This window comes from Chiloscyllium punctatum, chromosome 13 (assembly GCF_047496795.1).
Source record: "Chiloscyllium punctatum isolate Juve2018m chromosome 13, sChiPun1.3, whole genome shotgun sequence".
NCBI classification, from domain to species: Eukaryota; Metazoa; Chordata; class Chondrichthyes; order Orectolobiformes; family Hemiscylliidae; genus Chiloscyllium; species Chiloscyllium punctatum.
Genome location: NC_092751.1, coordinates 95,636,472 through 95,655,686, shown reverse-complemented (window position 1 = coordinate 95,655,686; position 19,215 = coordinate 95,636,472). Strand labels below are relative to the sequence as shown.

The window sequence follows — 19,215 nt, the reverse complement described above, 5'->3', positions numbered from 1 at the left end:
CAGTGTCACTCCTTTGTTTGGACTTCTAGTGATTGGATATAACTGAATGGCTGGCTGGACTGTTTCAGCCAGTCAAAAGTCAAGCATATTGTAGTGGGTCTGGAGTCACATGCAGGCCAGACAGGGTAGACACAGAAGATTTCCTTCCTGCATGGACATTGATGAACCAGATGGGGTTTATAAAAATGAAAATCAACAACATTTACATGGTTAGCATTGGACTAACTTTTAATTGCATTTAGTATCTGGATACTAGTCCTGTGACATTACCACTACACTGAAGTTTTTTTTTGAAAAGGAGCTGACTTGTTCTGAAAACATGTAATTTGTAATCCACCTTTTACAGGTGGGGTTTTGTGAGTTGACTGATGCTTTTCATTGAAGTGTAGTAGTTCCAGTGTCCTACCCAATATTAGAGATTGAACCTACAGCACCATGACAGATCAGTTTTCGCATTTGCTTTACCATCACCTTATTGTACCCAAATTGTTTGCCTTTTATCTCCCCCCAGAACAATTGTGACTCCAATTGAAAAGTATTTGACTGGCTGAGAGAGTCTGGGAGCAGGAAAGATGCTGTAGAAATGTGTTTTTTTTTAGTTAAAGGCATGGACAAAGAAACTGATCGATCAGTTTCTAATTTTATTTTAAAATAAGAGACCAAGGGAAAGAGCCATAATACAGAACACCATCCAAAACTGCGAAGAACAAATGAGAGGGGGAAAAAAAATGAGAACCTCTGATGATCATTTGCAAATGAGCTAAGGTTTGAAAATTGTTAAGTTATAGGAAGGAGGAAGACTGAGGAAGATAAGGCACACACCATCGTGAGGTTCTGTCAATAAATAAATGAAGTCAGAAACCAAGTAATGAGTCATAGTTTGAACCCAATAAGAATGCAGAAGGGAAGGGACAGCATGCAAAATGGCATTTTTGGAATTGTAAAAGACCAAGTTTGTAAGAGCATCATTGGTAATAGAAAATTAGGAGAGAAAGTAAGAAGAGTTGCAAGGGATTGTTTGGCGTCATGGGAAATGGATGATTGCAGATAAAAGTAGTGAGTTTATATACACCTGGTAGTTGAATGTTTTGTCAGATTGTCTGGTTGCACTGGTCAGTGCAGAGCAAACTGGGTGCTGGATTCATAATATCTTTACTGTACAATTATGTGCAATGGGTTTAAACTAGTTTATGAAATAGGACATGGTATGGGTTGACACAAGTTCTAATAACACCATTTAAAAGCACCAGAGGGCAATCAAGTTGACATAAAGGGACATTTTTTAAAAAAAGTGAATGTTTTACCCCAAGCATCTAATCATACCAACATTCTGATCCCAGAATAATTCATCACCTACTTATTGTCTAAGTCCCAGTATTGTGTTGGTTTATCAGAGATAATTTTCCAATAGTTCACCAAGAGATCAATGGAGCAGCAATTTTTCTTTGTTCACCCACTTGACAAGTGGGATTAATTGTGCCCAAAATCTACACCCCTTTCTCACATCCCACCTTCAATGTTGTATAGAAGCCAGCACTAATTTGAGTTTGCTGGCATTCCATTTCTATTTAGTGCAGTAAAATATTCCGGAACATTCCAGATGATTATAATTAACAAGGAGTAGAAGACATATGCTTATTTTTCTTTCCCAGTAATTCTTTTTGAGATAAATGGGTTTGGTTGGCAATACACTGTGTTGGCTCACTTACATGCTACTTCAGACACCTTCCCCATGTGTATCATGTAATAAAGTCTGATTTTAGTCTTGTGGAATGGAGAGGTGTCAGATAGAACAGAGACACTTTTCTTTGGAGTAAAAGCTATGCCACACACTTCCTAATATTCAAGCCAGATCAGGTGTTGGCAGAAAGCTGGAAGCAGGTCATCTTTCCATCTACTGATGGAATGATATTTTTTGTCATAAAAACACCTAAAGATGTGGCAACTTACAAAATAACTGTCAAAATTTAGCGATGTTTAGTTTTCTTCTTTTGTTTTCTGAGTAAAATGATACAGTGTGTGGGAATTGTTTAACTCCTTAGATTTTATGTCATCTCCTTTCCCAGCTGATTCCTGGCCTATCCAAAGATAACTACAATTGAAAATAAGAGCTTCAAGAGATTTAGTAACAGAGAGATCTGCCATACTAACACTCTGTGCCACAAATTTGTGCCCGCAGTTTCTTATAGAAATGTCTCTGTTGAGCAGGCTTGGAGGGCAGCCAAGGTTACAGTCGTTCAGGTTTCATTTTCTAATATTGAATCTCTTTCAAAAATAAAATATGTAATTTCTCTCCCTCATCCATTTTTACTGTCATAAAATAATGAGAAACAATGCATTTTCAATGACCTAATCACAAGCTTGCAATTTAAAATTACTCGTTAGCCAGATGTAGCTGAGAGAGACCTCGGTAGCACGGTGAAAAATGAGAATGTTTCTAATGTAGAAGTGCATGTTTATGAAGGTTAGGTTGAATATCGCCATTTTGGACAAAGAAGCATTGTTGAGTACCGAGCTCAGCTGTGGCTATGTCTCAGTCAAAAACGTATGAGCAGTAGTTTTGTTGTCAATCCCAACATTTAACCAGATCTTCGGTTGAGCCTTCGTTCTCTGATAGCGTGACCCAGAGTACATTGTGTCATGAAAGAGAAAATAGTGTGATTCAGGAAGAAAACTTACAACAGAACCATATCAACATTCATATTACTATTTGAATTGGAATTGTAAAAGGTGTTGATGAATAGCAACCGGACATACAGGCGGTAGAACCCCTTCAGCCTACTCAGTGTATTTATTCTGATGTTTATTCTTCTTGGTGTTTTGTGTAGCATTTTATGCTTGTCAAAGTAAAAATGCTTGAGATGGAGAATTGAATTTTATTTTTCTCTACGCATTAACATCAAGATGGATTTGTCTTTAGATTAAGGTTAGATTAGATTCCCTACAGTGTGGAAACAGGCTCTTCGGCCCAACAAGTCCACACCGACCCTCCAAAGAGTAACCCATCCAGTCCAATTTCCGTCTGACTAATGCACCTAATACTATGGGCAATTTAGCATGGCCAATTCACCTGACCTGCACATCTTTGAACTGTGGGAGGAAACCGGAACACCCGGAGGAAACCCACGTAGACACGGGGAGAATGTGCAAACTCCACACAGACAGTCACCCTAGGCTGGAATTGAATCTTGATAGGATAAAGTGAAAGTGCATTGCCTTTCATAGAGTCATACAGTCATGGAACAGACCTTTCAGTCCAACACATTCGTGCTGACCAGATATCCTAAACTGATCTAGTTCTATATACTATCAGTCAGCCCCAAGCCCTCTAAACCTTCCTATTCATGTACCTATCCAGGTGCCTTTTAAATGTTGTAATTGTACCCACCTCCACCACCACTTCTGGCAGTTTATTCCATACATGCACCACCCTCTGCGTGAAAAAGTTATCCCTCACAACCCTTTTAACTCTTTCCCCCCTCACCTAACCTATGCCCTCTAGTTTTGGATGTCCCTCTCTAGGGAAGAAACCTTGGCTATTCACCCTATCCATGCCCCTCACAATTTTAGAAAACAGTGTACTTGTATCTTAAGCTGAGGGGGATAAAAAGGCAATGTGTATTTTCCCAGTGTGCTATTACATCACCACAATGATGAACAATGATACCTTGATATACTGATCAGTGGGTAGTGCTTGCTATGAAGGCAGAATAAATGCTTCCAGTTGGACTAATTAACTTTGCTAATTTAATTTCTCTGCTATTCTATTACTTTACCAGAGTTGATATTGTTGATTCAATCAAACCTCAGACCTGGGTTTCGCCATTAAAAATACAGCATTGGATTTTACTCAACCATCTCTTTACAGGCCAAAGTTTGGTTTTCCTTTCATGAGATGTATCAACGTGCTGTTTCTCTTTTCATTCTAGATTGAGGAGGACACTTGGCAGAAATACTACCTAGAAGGGGTAGCAAATGAGATGTACACAGAATATTTGTCCAGTGCCTTCATAGGCTTGTCATTTCCTGCGGTTTGCGAGTAAGTAAACAAGAACATATCTCCAACAATGACTTTAAGCTCATGAATAAGCATTGGTTAAATCCTGTGAGTAGTGAATCTCAGAGCAGTCTTATCAATTGCTTCAGTTGCACAGAGACTATGCTCCAAGAGGACTTGATGCACATCTTGATTATTGCACCAGGCCTTGTTTCCTTGAACTGCACCTTTTTCGAAGTGTATACCCTATGGTCTGAACATTTGCTTCTATTTTATTCCCCATCCCACCCTTGGAGACCTTTAACAAAATAATTCATGAGCCGCAATAAGGCTACATCTTTGAGGAAGAAGGATGTTAGGGAGAGTATAAACCATCGTAGAAATTAAGACAAGTATCAAATTGAAAGAAAAATATGTACAATGTGGCAAAGATTAGTGATAAACCAATAAGGTAAGCCAGTTGGACAGTAAGAGCTTCTTTGTTACACAAAAATAAAGACAGGAATCAAAGTGAGCGTAAGTGTTTTCGAGAATGAGGATGGGGAAACAATGCTGAGGAACCACAATGTGGCAAAGGAGTTCAAGAATACTTTGCATCAGTCCTCACAATCGAAAATATCAGAATCGACGTTTCAGGCATAAGCCCTTAGCCATAACTATTAATTTAACCTGGGGCAATATTTGGAGAGGAATAAGACAGTGTTAGTTTCTGGTTCTGTAGATTGTGAAGGAGCAAAAATGGCCTTTAATAGAGTGATATGTACTTCTTGTCACATGTGGGAGTTTAAAGAGAGTTTATGGGTTACTGCGGATTATATCTGCCATAAATGCTGTTGGATGCGAATCTTATCAGATCAAATGGATCAGTTGGAGAAACCGTTAGAAGCAATGAGGAATTTCTAACAGCAACAGTATGTGATGGATGGCACTTATAAGAAAGGGGTAAGTCTCCGATACAGTCACATAGATGGGTTAACTCCAGGAAAGGTAAGAGAGGTAGGCAGCTACTGCAGGGGTCTTTTGTGGATATAACCATTTCAAACAGGTGTGCTGTTTTGGAAAATGTAGGGGGTGATGGATTCTCAGGGGAACATAGCACAAACAGCCAAGATTCTGGTATGGAGACTGGCTGTAATGCAACGAGGAATACGTCGGGTTCCAAGAGATCAATTGTGTTCGGGGATTCTCTATTCGAAGTACAGACAGACGTTTCTGTGGCCAGCAGCGAAAAAGCAGAATGGTGTATTACTTCCCTGGTGCCAGGATCAAGGATGTCTCAGAGGGGGTGAAGAATGTTCTCAAAGGGGAGGGGGGCCAGCAAGAGGTCATTGTCCACATTGGAACCAATGACATAGAAAGGGAAATAGTTGAGATTCTGAAGGGACGTTACAGAGAGTTAGGCAGAAATTTATAAAGCAGGTCCTCGAGAGTAATAATATCTGGATTACTCCCGGTGCTACGAGCTAATAAGGGCAGGAATAGGAGAATAGAGCAGATGAATGCATGGCTGCGGAGCTGGTGTATGGGAGAAGGATTCACATTTTTGGATCATTGGAATCTCTTTTGGGGTAGAAGTGATCTGTACAAAAAGGACGGATTGCAACTAAATTAGAAGGGGACTAATATACCGGCAGGGAGATTTGCTAGAACTGCTCAGGAGGATGGGTAGGATCCAGGGAGATAGTGAAGAAAGAGATCAATCTGAAACAGGTACAGCTGAGAACAGAAGTGAGTCAAACAGTCAGGGCAGGCAGGGACAAGGTAAGACTAATAAATTAAACTGCATTTATTTCAATGCAAGGGGTGTAAGAGGGAAGGCAGATGAACTCAGGGCATGGTTAGGAACATGGGACTGGGATATCATAGCAGTTACAGAAACATGGCTCAGGGATGGGCAGGACTGGCAGCTTTAATGTTCCAGGATACAAACGCAACAGGAAGGATAGAAAGGGAGGCAAGAGAGGAGGGGGAGTGACATTTTTGAAAAGGGATAGCATTACAGCAGTGCTGAGGGAGGATATTCCTGGAAATACATCCAGGGAAGTGACTTGGGTGGAACTAAGAAATAAGAAAGGGATGATAACCTTATTGGGATTGTATTATAGACCCCCTAATAGTCATAGGGAAATTGAGAAACAAACTCGTAAGGAGATCTCAGCTTTCTGTAAGAATAATAAGGTGGTTATGGTAGGGGATTTTAACTTTCCAAATATAGATTTGGGACTGCCATAGTGTTAAGGGTTTAGATGGAGAGGAATTTGTTAAGTGTGTACAAGACAATTTTCTGATTCAGTATGTGGATGTACCTATCAGAGAAGGTGCAAAACTTGACTTACTCTTGGGAAATAAGGCAGGGCAAGTGACTGAGGTGTCAGTGGGGGAGCAGTTTGGGGCCAGCGACCATAATTGTGAGATTTAAAATAATGATGGAAAAGGATAGACCAGATCTAAAAGTTGAAGTTCTAAATTGGAGAAAGGCCAATTTTGACGGTATTAGGCAAGAACTTTCCAAAGCTGACTGGGGGCAGATGTTCGCAGGTAAAGGGACAGCTGGAAAATGGGGAGCTTTCAGAAATGATATAACGAGAATCCAGAGAAAGTATATTCCTGTTAGAGTGAAAGGAAAGGCTGGTAGGTATAGGGAATACTGGATGACTAAAGAAATTGAAGGTTTGGTTAAGAAAAAGCATATGTCAAGTATAGGCAGGATAGATTGAGTGAATCCTTAGAAGAGTATAAAGGCAGTAGGAGTATACTTAAGAGGGAAATCAGGAGGGCAAAAAGGGGACATGAGATAGCTTTGGCAAATAGAATTAAGGAGAATCCAAAGGGTTTTTACAAATACATTAAGGACAAAAGGGTAACTAGGGAGCGAATAGGGCCTCTCCAAGATCAACAAGGTGGCCCATGTGTGGAGCTGCAGAAAATGGGGGAGATACTAAATGAGTATTTTGCATCAGTATTTACTGTGATAAAGGATATGGAAGATATAGACTGTCGGAAAATAGATGGTGACATCTTGCAAAATGTCCATATTACAGAGGAGGAAGTGCTGGATGTCTTGAAATGCATAAAAGTGGATAAATCTCCAGGACCTGATCAGGTGTACCCTAGAACTCTGTGGGAAGCTGGAGAAGTGATTGCTGGGCCTCTTGCTGAGATATTTGTATCATCGATAGTCACAGGTGAGGTGCCAGAAGACTGGAGGTTGGTTAGGGTGGTGCCACTGTTTAAGAAGGGTGGTAAGGACAAGCCAGGGAACTATAGACCAGTGAGCCTGATGTCGGTGGTGGGCAAGTTGTTGGAGGGAATTCTGAGGGACAGGACGTACATGTATTTGGAAAGGCAAGGACTGCTTAGGGATAGTCAACATGGTTTTGTGCGTGGGAAATCATGTCTCACAAACTTGATTGAGTTTTTTGAGGAAGCAACAAAGAGGATTGATGATGGCAGAGTGGTAGATGCGATCTATGTGGACTTCAGTAAGGCATTCGAAAGGTTTCCCATGGGAGACTGATTAGCAAGGTTAGAGCTCACGGAATACAGTGAGAACTAGCCATTTGGATGCAGAACTGGCTCAAAGGTAGAAGACAGAGGGTGGTGGTGGAGGTTGTTTTTCAGACTGGAGGCCTGTGACCAGTGGAGTGCCACAAGGCTCAGTGCTGGGTCCTCTAATTTTTGTCATTTATATAAATGATTTGGATGCGAGCATAAGAGGTACAGTTAGTAATTTTGCAGATGACACCAAAATTGGAGGTGTAGTGGACATCGAAGAGAGTTAGTTCAGATTACAACAGGATCTGGACCAGATGGGCCAATGGGCTGAGAAGTGGCAGATGGAGTTTAATTGAGATGAATGCGAGGTGCTGCATTTTAGAAAAGCAAATCTTAGCAGGACTTATACACTTAATAGTAAGGTCCTAGGGAGTGTTGCTGAATAAAGAGATCTTGGAGTGCAGGTTTATAGCTCCTTGAAAGTGGAGTCGCAGGTAGATAGGATAGTGAAGAAGGTGTTTGGTATGCTTTCCTTTATTGGTCAGCTATTGAGTACAGGAGTTGGGAGGTCATGTTGCAGCTGTACAGGAATTGGTTAGGCCACTGTTGGAATATTGCGTGCAATTCTGGTTGTCCTTTCGGAACGATATTGTGAAACTTGAGAAAAGATTTACAAGGATGTTGCCGGGGTTGGAGGGTTTGAGCTACAGGGAGAGGTTGAACAGGCTGGGGCTGTTTTCCCTGGAGCATCGGAGGCTGAGCGGTGACGTTATAGAGGTTTACAAAATTATGAGGGGCATGGATAGGGTAAATAGGCAAAGTCTTTTCCCTGGGGTCGGGGAGTCCAGAACTAGAGGGCATAGGTTTAGGGTGAGAGGGGAAAAGATATAAAAGAGACCTGCAGGGCAACTTTTTCACACACAGGGTGGAACGTGTATGGAATGGAGGCTGGTACAATTTCAACATTTAAGAGGCATTTGGATGGGTATATGAATAGGAAGGGTTTGGAGGGATATGAGCCAGATATTAGCAGGTGGGACGAGATTGGGTTGGGAAATCTGGTCGGCATGGACAGGTTGGACCGAAAGGTCTGTTTCCATGCTGTATATCTCTATGACTCTATCAGGAATCTTATGCCCGGGCAAATATCCTGCTTCTCGGATGCTGCCTGACCTGCTGTGCAGTTCCAGCACCACACTCTTAACTCTGATCTCCAACATCTGCAATCATCACTTTCTCTTGTAGAGGTATAGAGACAGGTTAATAGTTGGGCAAAAACACGACAGTGGAATATAAAGTAGGAAAATGTGGTGTTATGCACTTTGGCAGGAAAAATAAAGGAGTTGAATATTATTTAAATGGAAAAAGATGGCAGAATGCTGCAGAACAGAGGAGTCTGGGGATCCTCATCCATAGACCACAAATAGTTAACATATAAATTCAGAGGTAATAGCAAAGACAAATGGAATGTTGGCCTTTATTTCAAAGGAAATGGAGTCTAAAGGTAATGGAACCTTGCTAACACAATTGAATGCACTAATTAGACTACACCTTATAATGCAATTTACAGTTTAGGTACCCAAAATCTAAAAAAAGATATACTGGCATTGGAGGAAGTGCAGAGACGATTCACTTAGTTGATCCTGGGCATGCAGGGATTTTCTTATAAGGATGGGTTGAGTAAGTATTCATTGGCATTTAGAAGAATAAGAGGCAACCGTTTTGAAATATATAAGATTCTGAGGGATCTTTACAGGGTAGATATTGAGAAGTTGTTTCCCATTGTGGGAGAATCTAGGGTCAGAGGACATAATCTCAGAGTAAGGGGTCGCCCATTTAAGACAGAGATGAGGAGGAATTTCTTCTATGAGTGCAGTGAATATACGGAATTATTTACCACCCAGCCTGTGCAACCAATTCTCATTAGATAACTCACCCCCATCCCAGTTATTAGTTGAATGAATTTTCTTTGAACTGCTTCTAATGCATTTGTGTCCTTCCTTAAATAAAGAGACCAAACTGCACATAGTATTATAGAACATAGAAGAATACAGCGCAGTACAGGCCCTTCAGCCCTCGATGTTGCGCCGATCAAAGCCCACCTAAACTACACTAACCCACTATCCTCCATATACCTATCCAATGCCTGCTTAAATACCCATAAAGAGGGAGAGTCCACTACTGCTACTGGCAGGGCATTCCATGAACTTACGACTCGCTGAGTGAAGAACCTACCCCTAACATCAGTCCTATATCTACCCCCCCTTAATTTAAGTATTGTAGATGTAGCCTCACCAACATTCTTCGCAACAGTAGCAAATCATCCATACTTTTATATTCAAATTTCTTTGCAATAAATACCAACATTCCATTTACCTTCCTAAGCACTTGTTGTACCTGCATGCCAACTATGGTTCAATAACCAGTGTACCTCGATCCCCCAGCACCTCAATAGAAGTCTCTTTCTATTCAAATACGTTTTGCTATTCTTTTTGTGTAAGTGGATAAGTTGACATTTTATACCATTTGACAGATTTTTGTCCACTGTCTCGACCTCTCTGCCTCTCCGTACCTCTTCACAGACTCCGCCTATCCTGCTGACAACTTACTTTCCTCCCTATTTTTGTATCAATCAGCAAAGTTAGCAACCATATATTCACTCCCTTTATTTATATAGATTGTAAATAGTTGAGTTCGCAACACTAGTCCCTGTGGATGTAGGTTTGCTCACTGAGCTGGAAGGTTTGCTTTCAGACATTTCATCACTGTACTAGGTAACATCTTCAGTGAGCCTCTAGGTGAAACTTCACGGAAGGCTCACTGATGATGTTACTTAGTACGGTGATGAAATATCTGAAAACAAACCTTCCAGCCTAGTGAGCAAAACTACATCCAGAACCTCAACCTGAGCTACGAATCTTCTCAAAACTCGCCAACTGATCCCTGTGCCATCACGCAACGTTAACCAAAGAATAACGCTAAAGAGAGACAGAGTCCAGTATTTTTGTGTTCAGGCAGATCTATTTCTCTGCTTGCATTTGCAGCCAATTTCCAATCTCTATATCAGGCGCTCCCAGCTTCATTTCATCCTTTCTGAAAGTTTTGTGCCATGGTGACATGATTTCTCAGTACCCTGTTTCCACTTGGTGCTGGGTCCTGCTGTTTCCTCGTGTTTACCCAGTGCAGCTCCTACTTCTTCTCCCCTCCCCATATTAAGGATGGAATTTTGCCATTTTTGGATTAAGTCCAAAAGCAGAGAGGTTTTGCTGCCTATATTGTTCAGAAAGCCCATTGGATCAGAAGTCAATCAGGCAGCTGATTGACTGCTGGCATATTGTGAAGCTGGAGTATGAAGTCTTGCACACCCAGCGCTGGCAGCTAATGAGAGGATGGCAGCTCCAAACCTCAGCAAGCCATGGTAGAGACTGCTGTGGGAACTCCACCTTCCAGACCCTCAGATAGAGAAACACAGGGGAGAAAGCTGGGTGATGTCTGGATTTGGGTTTCTGGGCTTGGGGCCATTGAGAAATGGGGTGCAGGTGGTTTGGAAACGAGACCAGCGAAACGGCTCTCAGGGGCCATGTCACATTATATGTTTCTGTTCATTTTATGTCAGCTGTTCCTATCATTGTGAAGCAAAATTCACCAAGCATTGACCTGTGCACTCATTAATAAGAAACATGATCTGGGTTTATAGCATCATGGGACAGGTTAGGTTTACCTTACTGATGATGTGTTCCTGCAATAGCATTTCTGCTCAGTATGGGTGAAATATCGGGTTCAGATATTTGGTGAGTGTACTTGGCTGAGGAGCCAGCGGCAGGAAGCTACCATCTGTGGGATAATGACTGAAGCCTGAGAGATGGCATTCCCTCCTTAACATAATGCGACACAATCACTGATTGGCCTGGTACAGCTGACTGTGGTTAGTGCATAATACTGCTTGATTCAGGGCTACAGTGCAGATAATTAGGGGCCATCTCTCTCCTATTAATGCACATCATGCTCATTGGGAACCCAGTCCTAAATTATTCATAAACAACTTGATTTTGGCTCAGAGTTTTCTATGTAACAGCGCAGCTACCTCATTGTGATCTATTAAAAGTCATCCTTCGAGCCAATTTTAAAATGAATGTTATGGGAGGTGGTGGTACATCGGTACTGTCACTGGACTAGTAATCCACAGCCCAGTTTAAAGTTCTTGGGGCAGGGGTTCAAATCTCATCATGGCAGGTGGTGAAATTTGATTTCTACAAAACAAGCTAGTCTAATGGTGGCCAATGTAATCACTGTTGATTGTTGTAAAATCCATCTGGATCAGTCAGGTTCTTTAGGGACAGAAGTATGTTGTCAAGATTAGAGTGGTGCTGGAAAAGCACAGCAGGTCAGGCAGCATCCGAGGAGCAGGAAAATGAACGTATCAGGCAAAAGCCCTTCATCGGACTTTTGCCCAAAACGTCGATTTTCCTGCTCAACGGATGCTGCCTGACCTGCTGTGCTTTTCCAGCACCACTCTACTCTTGACTCTAATCTCCAGCATCTGCAGTACCCACCTCTGCCACAGAAGTATGTTGGCCTTACCTGGTCTAGCCTGCGTCTGACTCCAGATCCACAACAACGTGATTGCCCAGATGGTCATTAAGAGTCAATTAGGCAAAGGCAATAAATGCCAGCAACACCCACGCTTTCTTTTATGTCCCGAAGTTCTTTTACACAGAACTGAATGTGTGTTTTTTTTCTCCCCCCCTCCACCCATCAAATGAACTATTGTAATTTTTTTCTTCCATCAACTCACCATTGCCAGTAAGTCAGTCACGTTTTCCAATTTACATGTAAAGCTCATCAAAGGCAATGCAAACGATCAAACATCCACGTTGTTATAAATGAGTGAAAGAAAAGCCAAAACACTCCCCACCCCTACCCCCTCCCCCTCCCCCTCTCCAGGGGGTCAAATTTCTTGTCTTGCTTGAATCGTAGATAGAAGGGTGGTGACAGGAAGGGCCATACCTTGGAAGGAGATAACCTGTGTACCACTGCTCAACAGCCCCTTCCCTCCCCCCACTTTGCTACTTTCTCTTCTGCTTAGTGCTGTTCTGACTCTTCTCCTCTCTGGCAATTACTGCTCCTTATCCATTAGTATATATAATTAAAAGTCTTATGAATAACAGTTACACATTAAATGTGACAGCCTATACATTTAATCTGAGAAAGAGCTATTTGAAAGGAGCAAAAAAATTATCCATCAAACTTTTCTGATTGGCTCCAATAACTGCTATCTGTCAAGTTAACTACACTGATTCACTCAAAAATGTTGAAGTAATCCTTCATAAACCAACAGTGAAAACCATTTATAAGGGGAACACAGCAGTTATGAAAATCTCTGCATTAACCCCAGTTACTCAAGAAAAGGGTTATTTTCTAAAATTTAGATACATATGAATATAGGAGCAAAAGTTGGCCATTCGATCCATTTGAGTCTGGTCTATCTTCAGTTTAAAGTAGTGCTGGAAAACCACAGCAGGTAAGGCAGCATCCTAGGAGCCAGAAAATCAATGTTTCAGGTAAAAGCCCTTATTCCTGATGAAACGTCAATTCTCCTGCTCTTCGGATGCTGCTCAACCTGCCGTGCTTTTTCAGCACTACTCTAATCTTGACTCTAATCTCCAGCATCTGCAGTATCCACTTTTGCCTATCTTCAGTTTAATCAACTCTGGTTTGTTGATGTTTGATATTACACATTCCTTTCTACCCTCAGTAACCTTTGATTCCCTTGCCTAATAATAACCTATCTGCTTAAAATATGGAATGAGCCAGGATGTCCTCCTGCAGCTATCTGGAATATTATGTGCAGTTTTGGTCTCCTTACCTAAGAAAGGATATACTTGATATCAGGAATGCGGTGAGCTCTCCCCAGACAGATTCCTGGGAAGGCAAGATTGTTACATGAGAATAAATGAAGTTAACTCCAATATCACACTTAAAAAAAACTGTTTACAGTATTCTAGGTGTGGTCTAACTAGTGGCTTGTTTAGTTTCAGCAAGACTTCCTTTTTTTCAAACTTTCCATTTCCTTTAAAATAAAGGGAAACATTCTATTTGCCTTCCCTATTACCTACTAAACTTGATTGTTAGCTTTTTGTGATTCATGCTTAAGGACCCCCAAATCCTTCGGTGCTGCACTTTTTTGCAGTCTTTTTCCATTTACATAATATTCACTCTTTAATTTTTCCTGCCAATGTGCATAATCTCTTATTTTCCCATATTGTATTCCATTTGCAAAGTCATTGCCTACTTGTTGTAGAAAGCTGTGGAGGCTAAGTCATTAAGTGTATTTAAGACAGAGAGAGAAAGGGTCTTGATTAGTAAAGGGATCAAGGGTTATGTGGAGAAGACAGGAGAATGGGATTGAGAAACATATCAGCTTTATTCGAATGGTGGAGCAGATTGGATGGACCATATTACTTAATTCTGCTCCTATTTCATCTGGTCTTTTGGTCACTCATTTAACTTAGCTTTTAGGGGCAGCACAGTGGCTAGCACTGCTGCCTCACAGCGCCAGGGACCCTAGTTCAATTCTCACCTCGGGTAACTGTGTGTGTGGAGTTTGCACATTGTCCCTGTGTCTGTGTGGGTTTCCTCTGGGTGCTCTGGTTTCCTCCCACAATCCAAAGATGTGCAGGTCAGGTGAATTGGCCATGCTAAATTGCCCACAGTGTTGGGTGCCTAGTCAGGGGTAAATATAGGAGTCTGGGTGGGTTGCTCTTCGTAGGGTCGGTGTGAACGTGTTGGGCAAAGGGCCTGTTTCCACGCTGTAGGCAATCTAATCTAATCTATATTCTGTTGACTCTGTGTCTTTCCATCTATTTTTGTGTCATTTGCAAAGTTGGTGATAGCATATTCACCATCAGCTCTTGTTAAGTAACCTTATGTGTAATTCATATTGAACGCCTTTTGGAAGGCCAAATACATTGTATCTGTTGGTTCCCCTTTATCAATCCTGCTTGTTCCCTCTTCAGAGAATTCAAGTTAATTTGTTAGGTATGATTTCCCCTACATGAAGCCATGCTGACTCTGCTAGATTAGATTATGTATTTCTAAATTACACTGCTATTACAGTTTTATAATAGATGCTTACATTTCCCCAATGATAGATTTTAAGTTAACTATAATTTTCTCTCTCCCTCTTTGATTAAGATTGTTTTGTTGGCTGTTTTCCAATCCTCTTGAAATTTTGCAGAATCTGAAGATTCCTGGAAGATTACAAATGCATCTATTAAATTTGTAGCTGCTGCCTTCAGTTTCTGAGGTTGCAAACCACCAAGTCCAGGGAACATATTGGTCTTCAATCTAATTAGTTTCCCTCGTAGGTTGTCTCTAGTGATTGTTGTTATATTTATTTCCACCTCATCTCTTGTATGTTGATTTAGCTTATTTTTAAAGCTAATAATGTCTGCTATAAAGGCTGATACAAAGTATGTATTTAACTCCTCATTATTGAAGGAAAGATGGAAATGCATTAGAGGAGGTTCAAAGAGGTTAACTAAATTAATCCCTGGAATGAGTACATTACCTTATGAAGATAGATTGGACAAGTTGGACTTGTTTTTCCACTGCAGTTTGGAAGAATTAAACTTCCTGAAAGAGCTGAACAGGTGGATTGGAAAAGATGTTTCCTCTTCTGGCTGTGTCCAGAAGTAAGGGGCACAGCTTTAAAATGAGAGCTTTTAGGAGGCCATTTTAAGACAAGTCAGGAGAATTTTTTTTCTTAGAAAGTTGTGCATTTTGGAACTCTGCTTCAGAAGGTGGTGAAAGTGGTGTAGTATGAACATTGGAATTAGGTGCAAGCTTGGACCATTCTGCCCATTAAGCGTGCTCTACCATTCAATCTGATCACGGCTGGTTCTTTATCTCAGCCTCAAACTTGTGCTCTCTCCCCATAACCTTTGATGGCTTTGGTGTATTGAAGTCAATCTGAGTTTTTTAATATATTCAGTGACTAGGGCTCCACAGCCTTATGAGGTAGTGAATTCCACATGTTAACCACCCTCTGAGTGAAGAAATTGCCCCTCACTTCAGTCATACATTTGCTACCCTGAATCCCGAGAGCATGATACCTTCTTCGAGACTACTCCTCAGACAGGATGAAACATCATCCTGGAATCCAGTCTGTCTAGGCCTGTCATAATTTTACTCATTTTGTTAAGATCCCCTTTATTCTTCCAAACTGCAGTTATTTTAGACCCATCTCTAGCTGATTTTGAGAAGGTGGTGGTGAGTTGCCTTTTGAACCACTAGAGTCCATTGGTGTGGGTTGGTCCTCAGGCTTATTGGGGAGGGAGGTGAGTAGGTTGGAGTTTAGAAGAATGAAAGGTGACCTTATTGAAACATGTAAGATTTCAAGGGCCTTGACTGAGAGATTTGGAAAGGTTATTTGCCCTTCTGGTACATAAATCATGATTTCAAACTCAGGACTCGCCCATTTAAGATAGTAATAAGAAGGAATTTCTTCAGAGTATAGTGAATCTGTGGAATTTATCACTGCAGAGGATGGTTCAATAAGAAATTCAATGCTCGGAATTTCAATGAGTAAGGGAATCAAGAGTTATGAGGAAAGTGGAATTGAGGATTATCAGATCAGCTTGATTTCATTGAAGAATGAGCAGATTCAATGGGCTGAATGGCCTACTTCTGTTCCTATATCTTTTGGTCTTACAGATCGTGAGAGCAACGCTACAGACAGTGTTCATGATATAATCTCACCAATACCATGAAGGTAGCCGCTACAATAAACCATCTTAATTCTTTTAACAACAAGTCCCTATATTAGTTTGTTTGCATCGTAATAACTGATTGCTAAACATTACTGGAAGAACATTAGACAGCTATCTTCTTGTCTAACTCTGAAAACTGACATAGAGCACTAACTTGGTACTTAATATGAAGTGATATTTCTGTTGGAGAGAGTAATGAAATTTAATGTTGGAAAATGAATACAATAAATATATCTACTATGGAGAGTTAAGAAGCAGAAGTAAAATAAATCTGGACTCAAAATCAGACATCTGTATCTTCTGTCTAGAATAAATAGTTATTTTTCATCCAAATATGTCATGAGCAATGATGGGTAGGTCGTTCAGTGATTGCCATGGTCGGGGCAAAGGTGACCATGAATATAAAGGGTGAAACAAATTCAATTGAGCTCAAGACATGGAATCGGATTGGGCTTCCCAGTGCAAGCAGAGTGTATGAAAGCAGTTAATGTCTCAGTATGGTAATTACAGTTCAGATTTTGGATTTCCCCTCGGGAGTAGCTGATTACTTTATTACAAGAGTCATGTTCATATACCAAACAACAGTCGCCTTGTCATGGTAATGGCTGCTTGGAAAATTCGCATCATCTGTTCTCATGGGGTTAATGAGATTTAAACAAGGAGGGGTTGTTATTGTCGACTAATGATGCACTGCCATGAGGAAGTGATGATCAATGAATGCAGATGTTCTAATGAGATTTAGGAATCGCCTAAAAATCTTCACTTGACACATTGGTTTTGCCTAGAGACTCAATTATCCTGTTTTCTAGTTTAAATTAAAGAGACCTCATTATTCACACTCTCATGTCCTTGCTAGTGTTAGATGGATAATGCTATCCAATTCTCTTTAATTAAGCCCTATGATAATCAATATGTCCTCTTGTATATTGTTGCACAAATTAATCCATGTTAACATTACTGTAAATACAGCTGTTTTATGGAATCATGTTAGAAAGGAGCAAGATATCATTAAACAGATGAAAAGTTTTAAAATGTAAGTACTAGAGCTGATTACTTTCAAAATGCAAAATTGATTCATCACACCTTGTCAAAGAGTCTTCATCCAACTGATGTGGCTTCTGTGCTGAACATCCAAAATATTCAGTTAGATAATCTGCTTCGGAATTGTAGAATCGAAAGAGTTACCTCCAAATTATTTTACTGCTAGTACATAGTGACCTGGATTTTGCAGTTGTACTGATGGTAAAAGTAGAGTATTCATAGTGTGAAACTGACAGCAACTTCTGGCGCTCACACATGCATAGTTAAATGCGGAAATCAGAAACTGCTGTCAGTGATTTCCGCCTTTTCCATAGAGAATGCGATTGAAGTCCAAGCAGGTGAAAATTAATTATAATCATGCAAATTATTGTAAGCTTCTACTTTTACATGTGGCCTCACTGTAAAAATCCTTGAAACGTTACACTTTGTTGAACATGTGCATGTGGAGTTTTAGCAAAATATCAAATTCATAATTACTTATAAACAAACTCTCTGGCCCTGAAAAGCTAATTTTATATCTGTTGAATGTCAAATAACTCATTTATGAAGAAAATATTCTATAGCTTTTGATAACCTTTTAAAAGCTTCATGACATTTTTTTTATTTTAATCTCATTTGTATATCCTTGTATTTATTTTGTTCTCTGTAAAACTATTAAAAATTAAAGGGTAATCAGTGCTTTTAACTTTACAAGTTTGATGTCTGGGATAATTCTTAAATGTGACTGGTTGGTTAAGCTGCTTGATTACATCATTGAAAGTAGAGGCAATGGTTACATATGAGCTGATGCTTTAATATAAGTAACTTTGGGAAAAGCAAAATCCCTGCCACAAAGAACACTCAATCACAAGGTTAACAATCAGCATTATGCCCGTCTCTGACCATGAGTTTGAGTTATTATCTCTGCTTATTGTATGTAGTGTTACCACAGCTGAGATGGGGTGATCAGCTCCCACAGTTTTTTGACACACTCTCAGGTTACAATAGGTACATTTTTAAATGCTTGGCTATCCCACTTCAATTAAAATATTATTAGTCAGGTCAAAATAAAAAAGCTGAATTCCAAGGTTTTCTTGAGAGTAAGAAGGAACAATTATATGGGCTGGGAACATAGGAACTGAAGTAGGCCATTGAACCTGCCCCACCAATCTGGTTCATTATGACCTTCTTCTCATTGTCATTTTCCTGCATTATCTCTATACCACTTAATGTCATCAGTCTCTAGAAACCTATTGATTCTTACTTAACCATGCTCAATGGTTAAACGTCCACAGCTCTATGGGGTAAAGAATGCCAAAGATTCACCACCCTTGAAGTGAAGAAATCCCTCCTCATTCCAATCTTAAATGGTTGACCCATCATCTTGAGAATATGTTTGTGGTTCTAGAGTCGCCAGCCAAGGAAAACATCCTATTTATATCCACCCCATCTAACCCTGATCACATTTTATAAGTTTCAGTTAGATCACTTTGCATTCTTCAAAACTCGAGATGATACAGACCAAATTTCCTCAACCTCTCTTCATTAATCTGGCAGACAATCATTGAATGCCCTCTGTGATAAGTATATCCTTCCTTAGTTAAAAAGACTAAAACTTTCCACAAACATCAGATGAGTTTTCACTAAAGTGCTTTACAACTGCAGTATGACATCTTTATTTCTGTCCTGAAAATCCTGTTAAAATGAATACCAACGTTTGCTTTTCTAATTATTTGTGGCACCTCTGTGCTAGCTTTTGGTGACTCGTGGAGAAAGACACCCAGATCCTTTGGACACCAGCATTTCCCAACTTTTTCCCATTTAAGAAATATTCTGCTTTTTTTGTGTATCAAAGTGAGTAACTTCACATTTATTTATAATGTATTCCGTCTGCCATTTTTGGTACATTAATTTAGCTTGTTCAAGTCCTCT

At 40.3% G+C, this 19,215-nt stretch overlaps 1 protein-coding gene across 11 annotated transcripts in view; it reads left to right on the top strand.

Annotated features, from left to right (window-relative positions):
• Positions 1-19,215, top strand: part of kcnma1a (potassium large conductance calcium-activated channel, subfamily M, alpha member 1a) — an 845,585-nt gene that overhangs the window by 653,453 nt on the left and 172,917 nt on the right. For all 11 annotated transcript variants that reach the window (XM_072583314.1, XM_072583323.1, XM_072583322.1 and 8 more), the window contains one exon: positions 3,930-4,039. In XM_072583314.1, the coding sequence (XP_072439415.1) occupies positions 3,930-4,039 (110 nt within the window). The remainder of the gene's footprint in view (positions 1-3,929; positions 4,040-19,215) is intronic.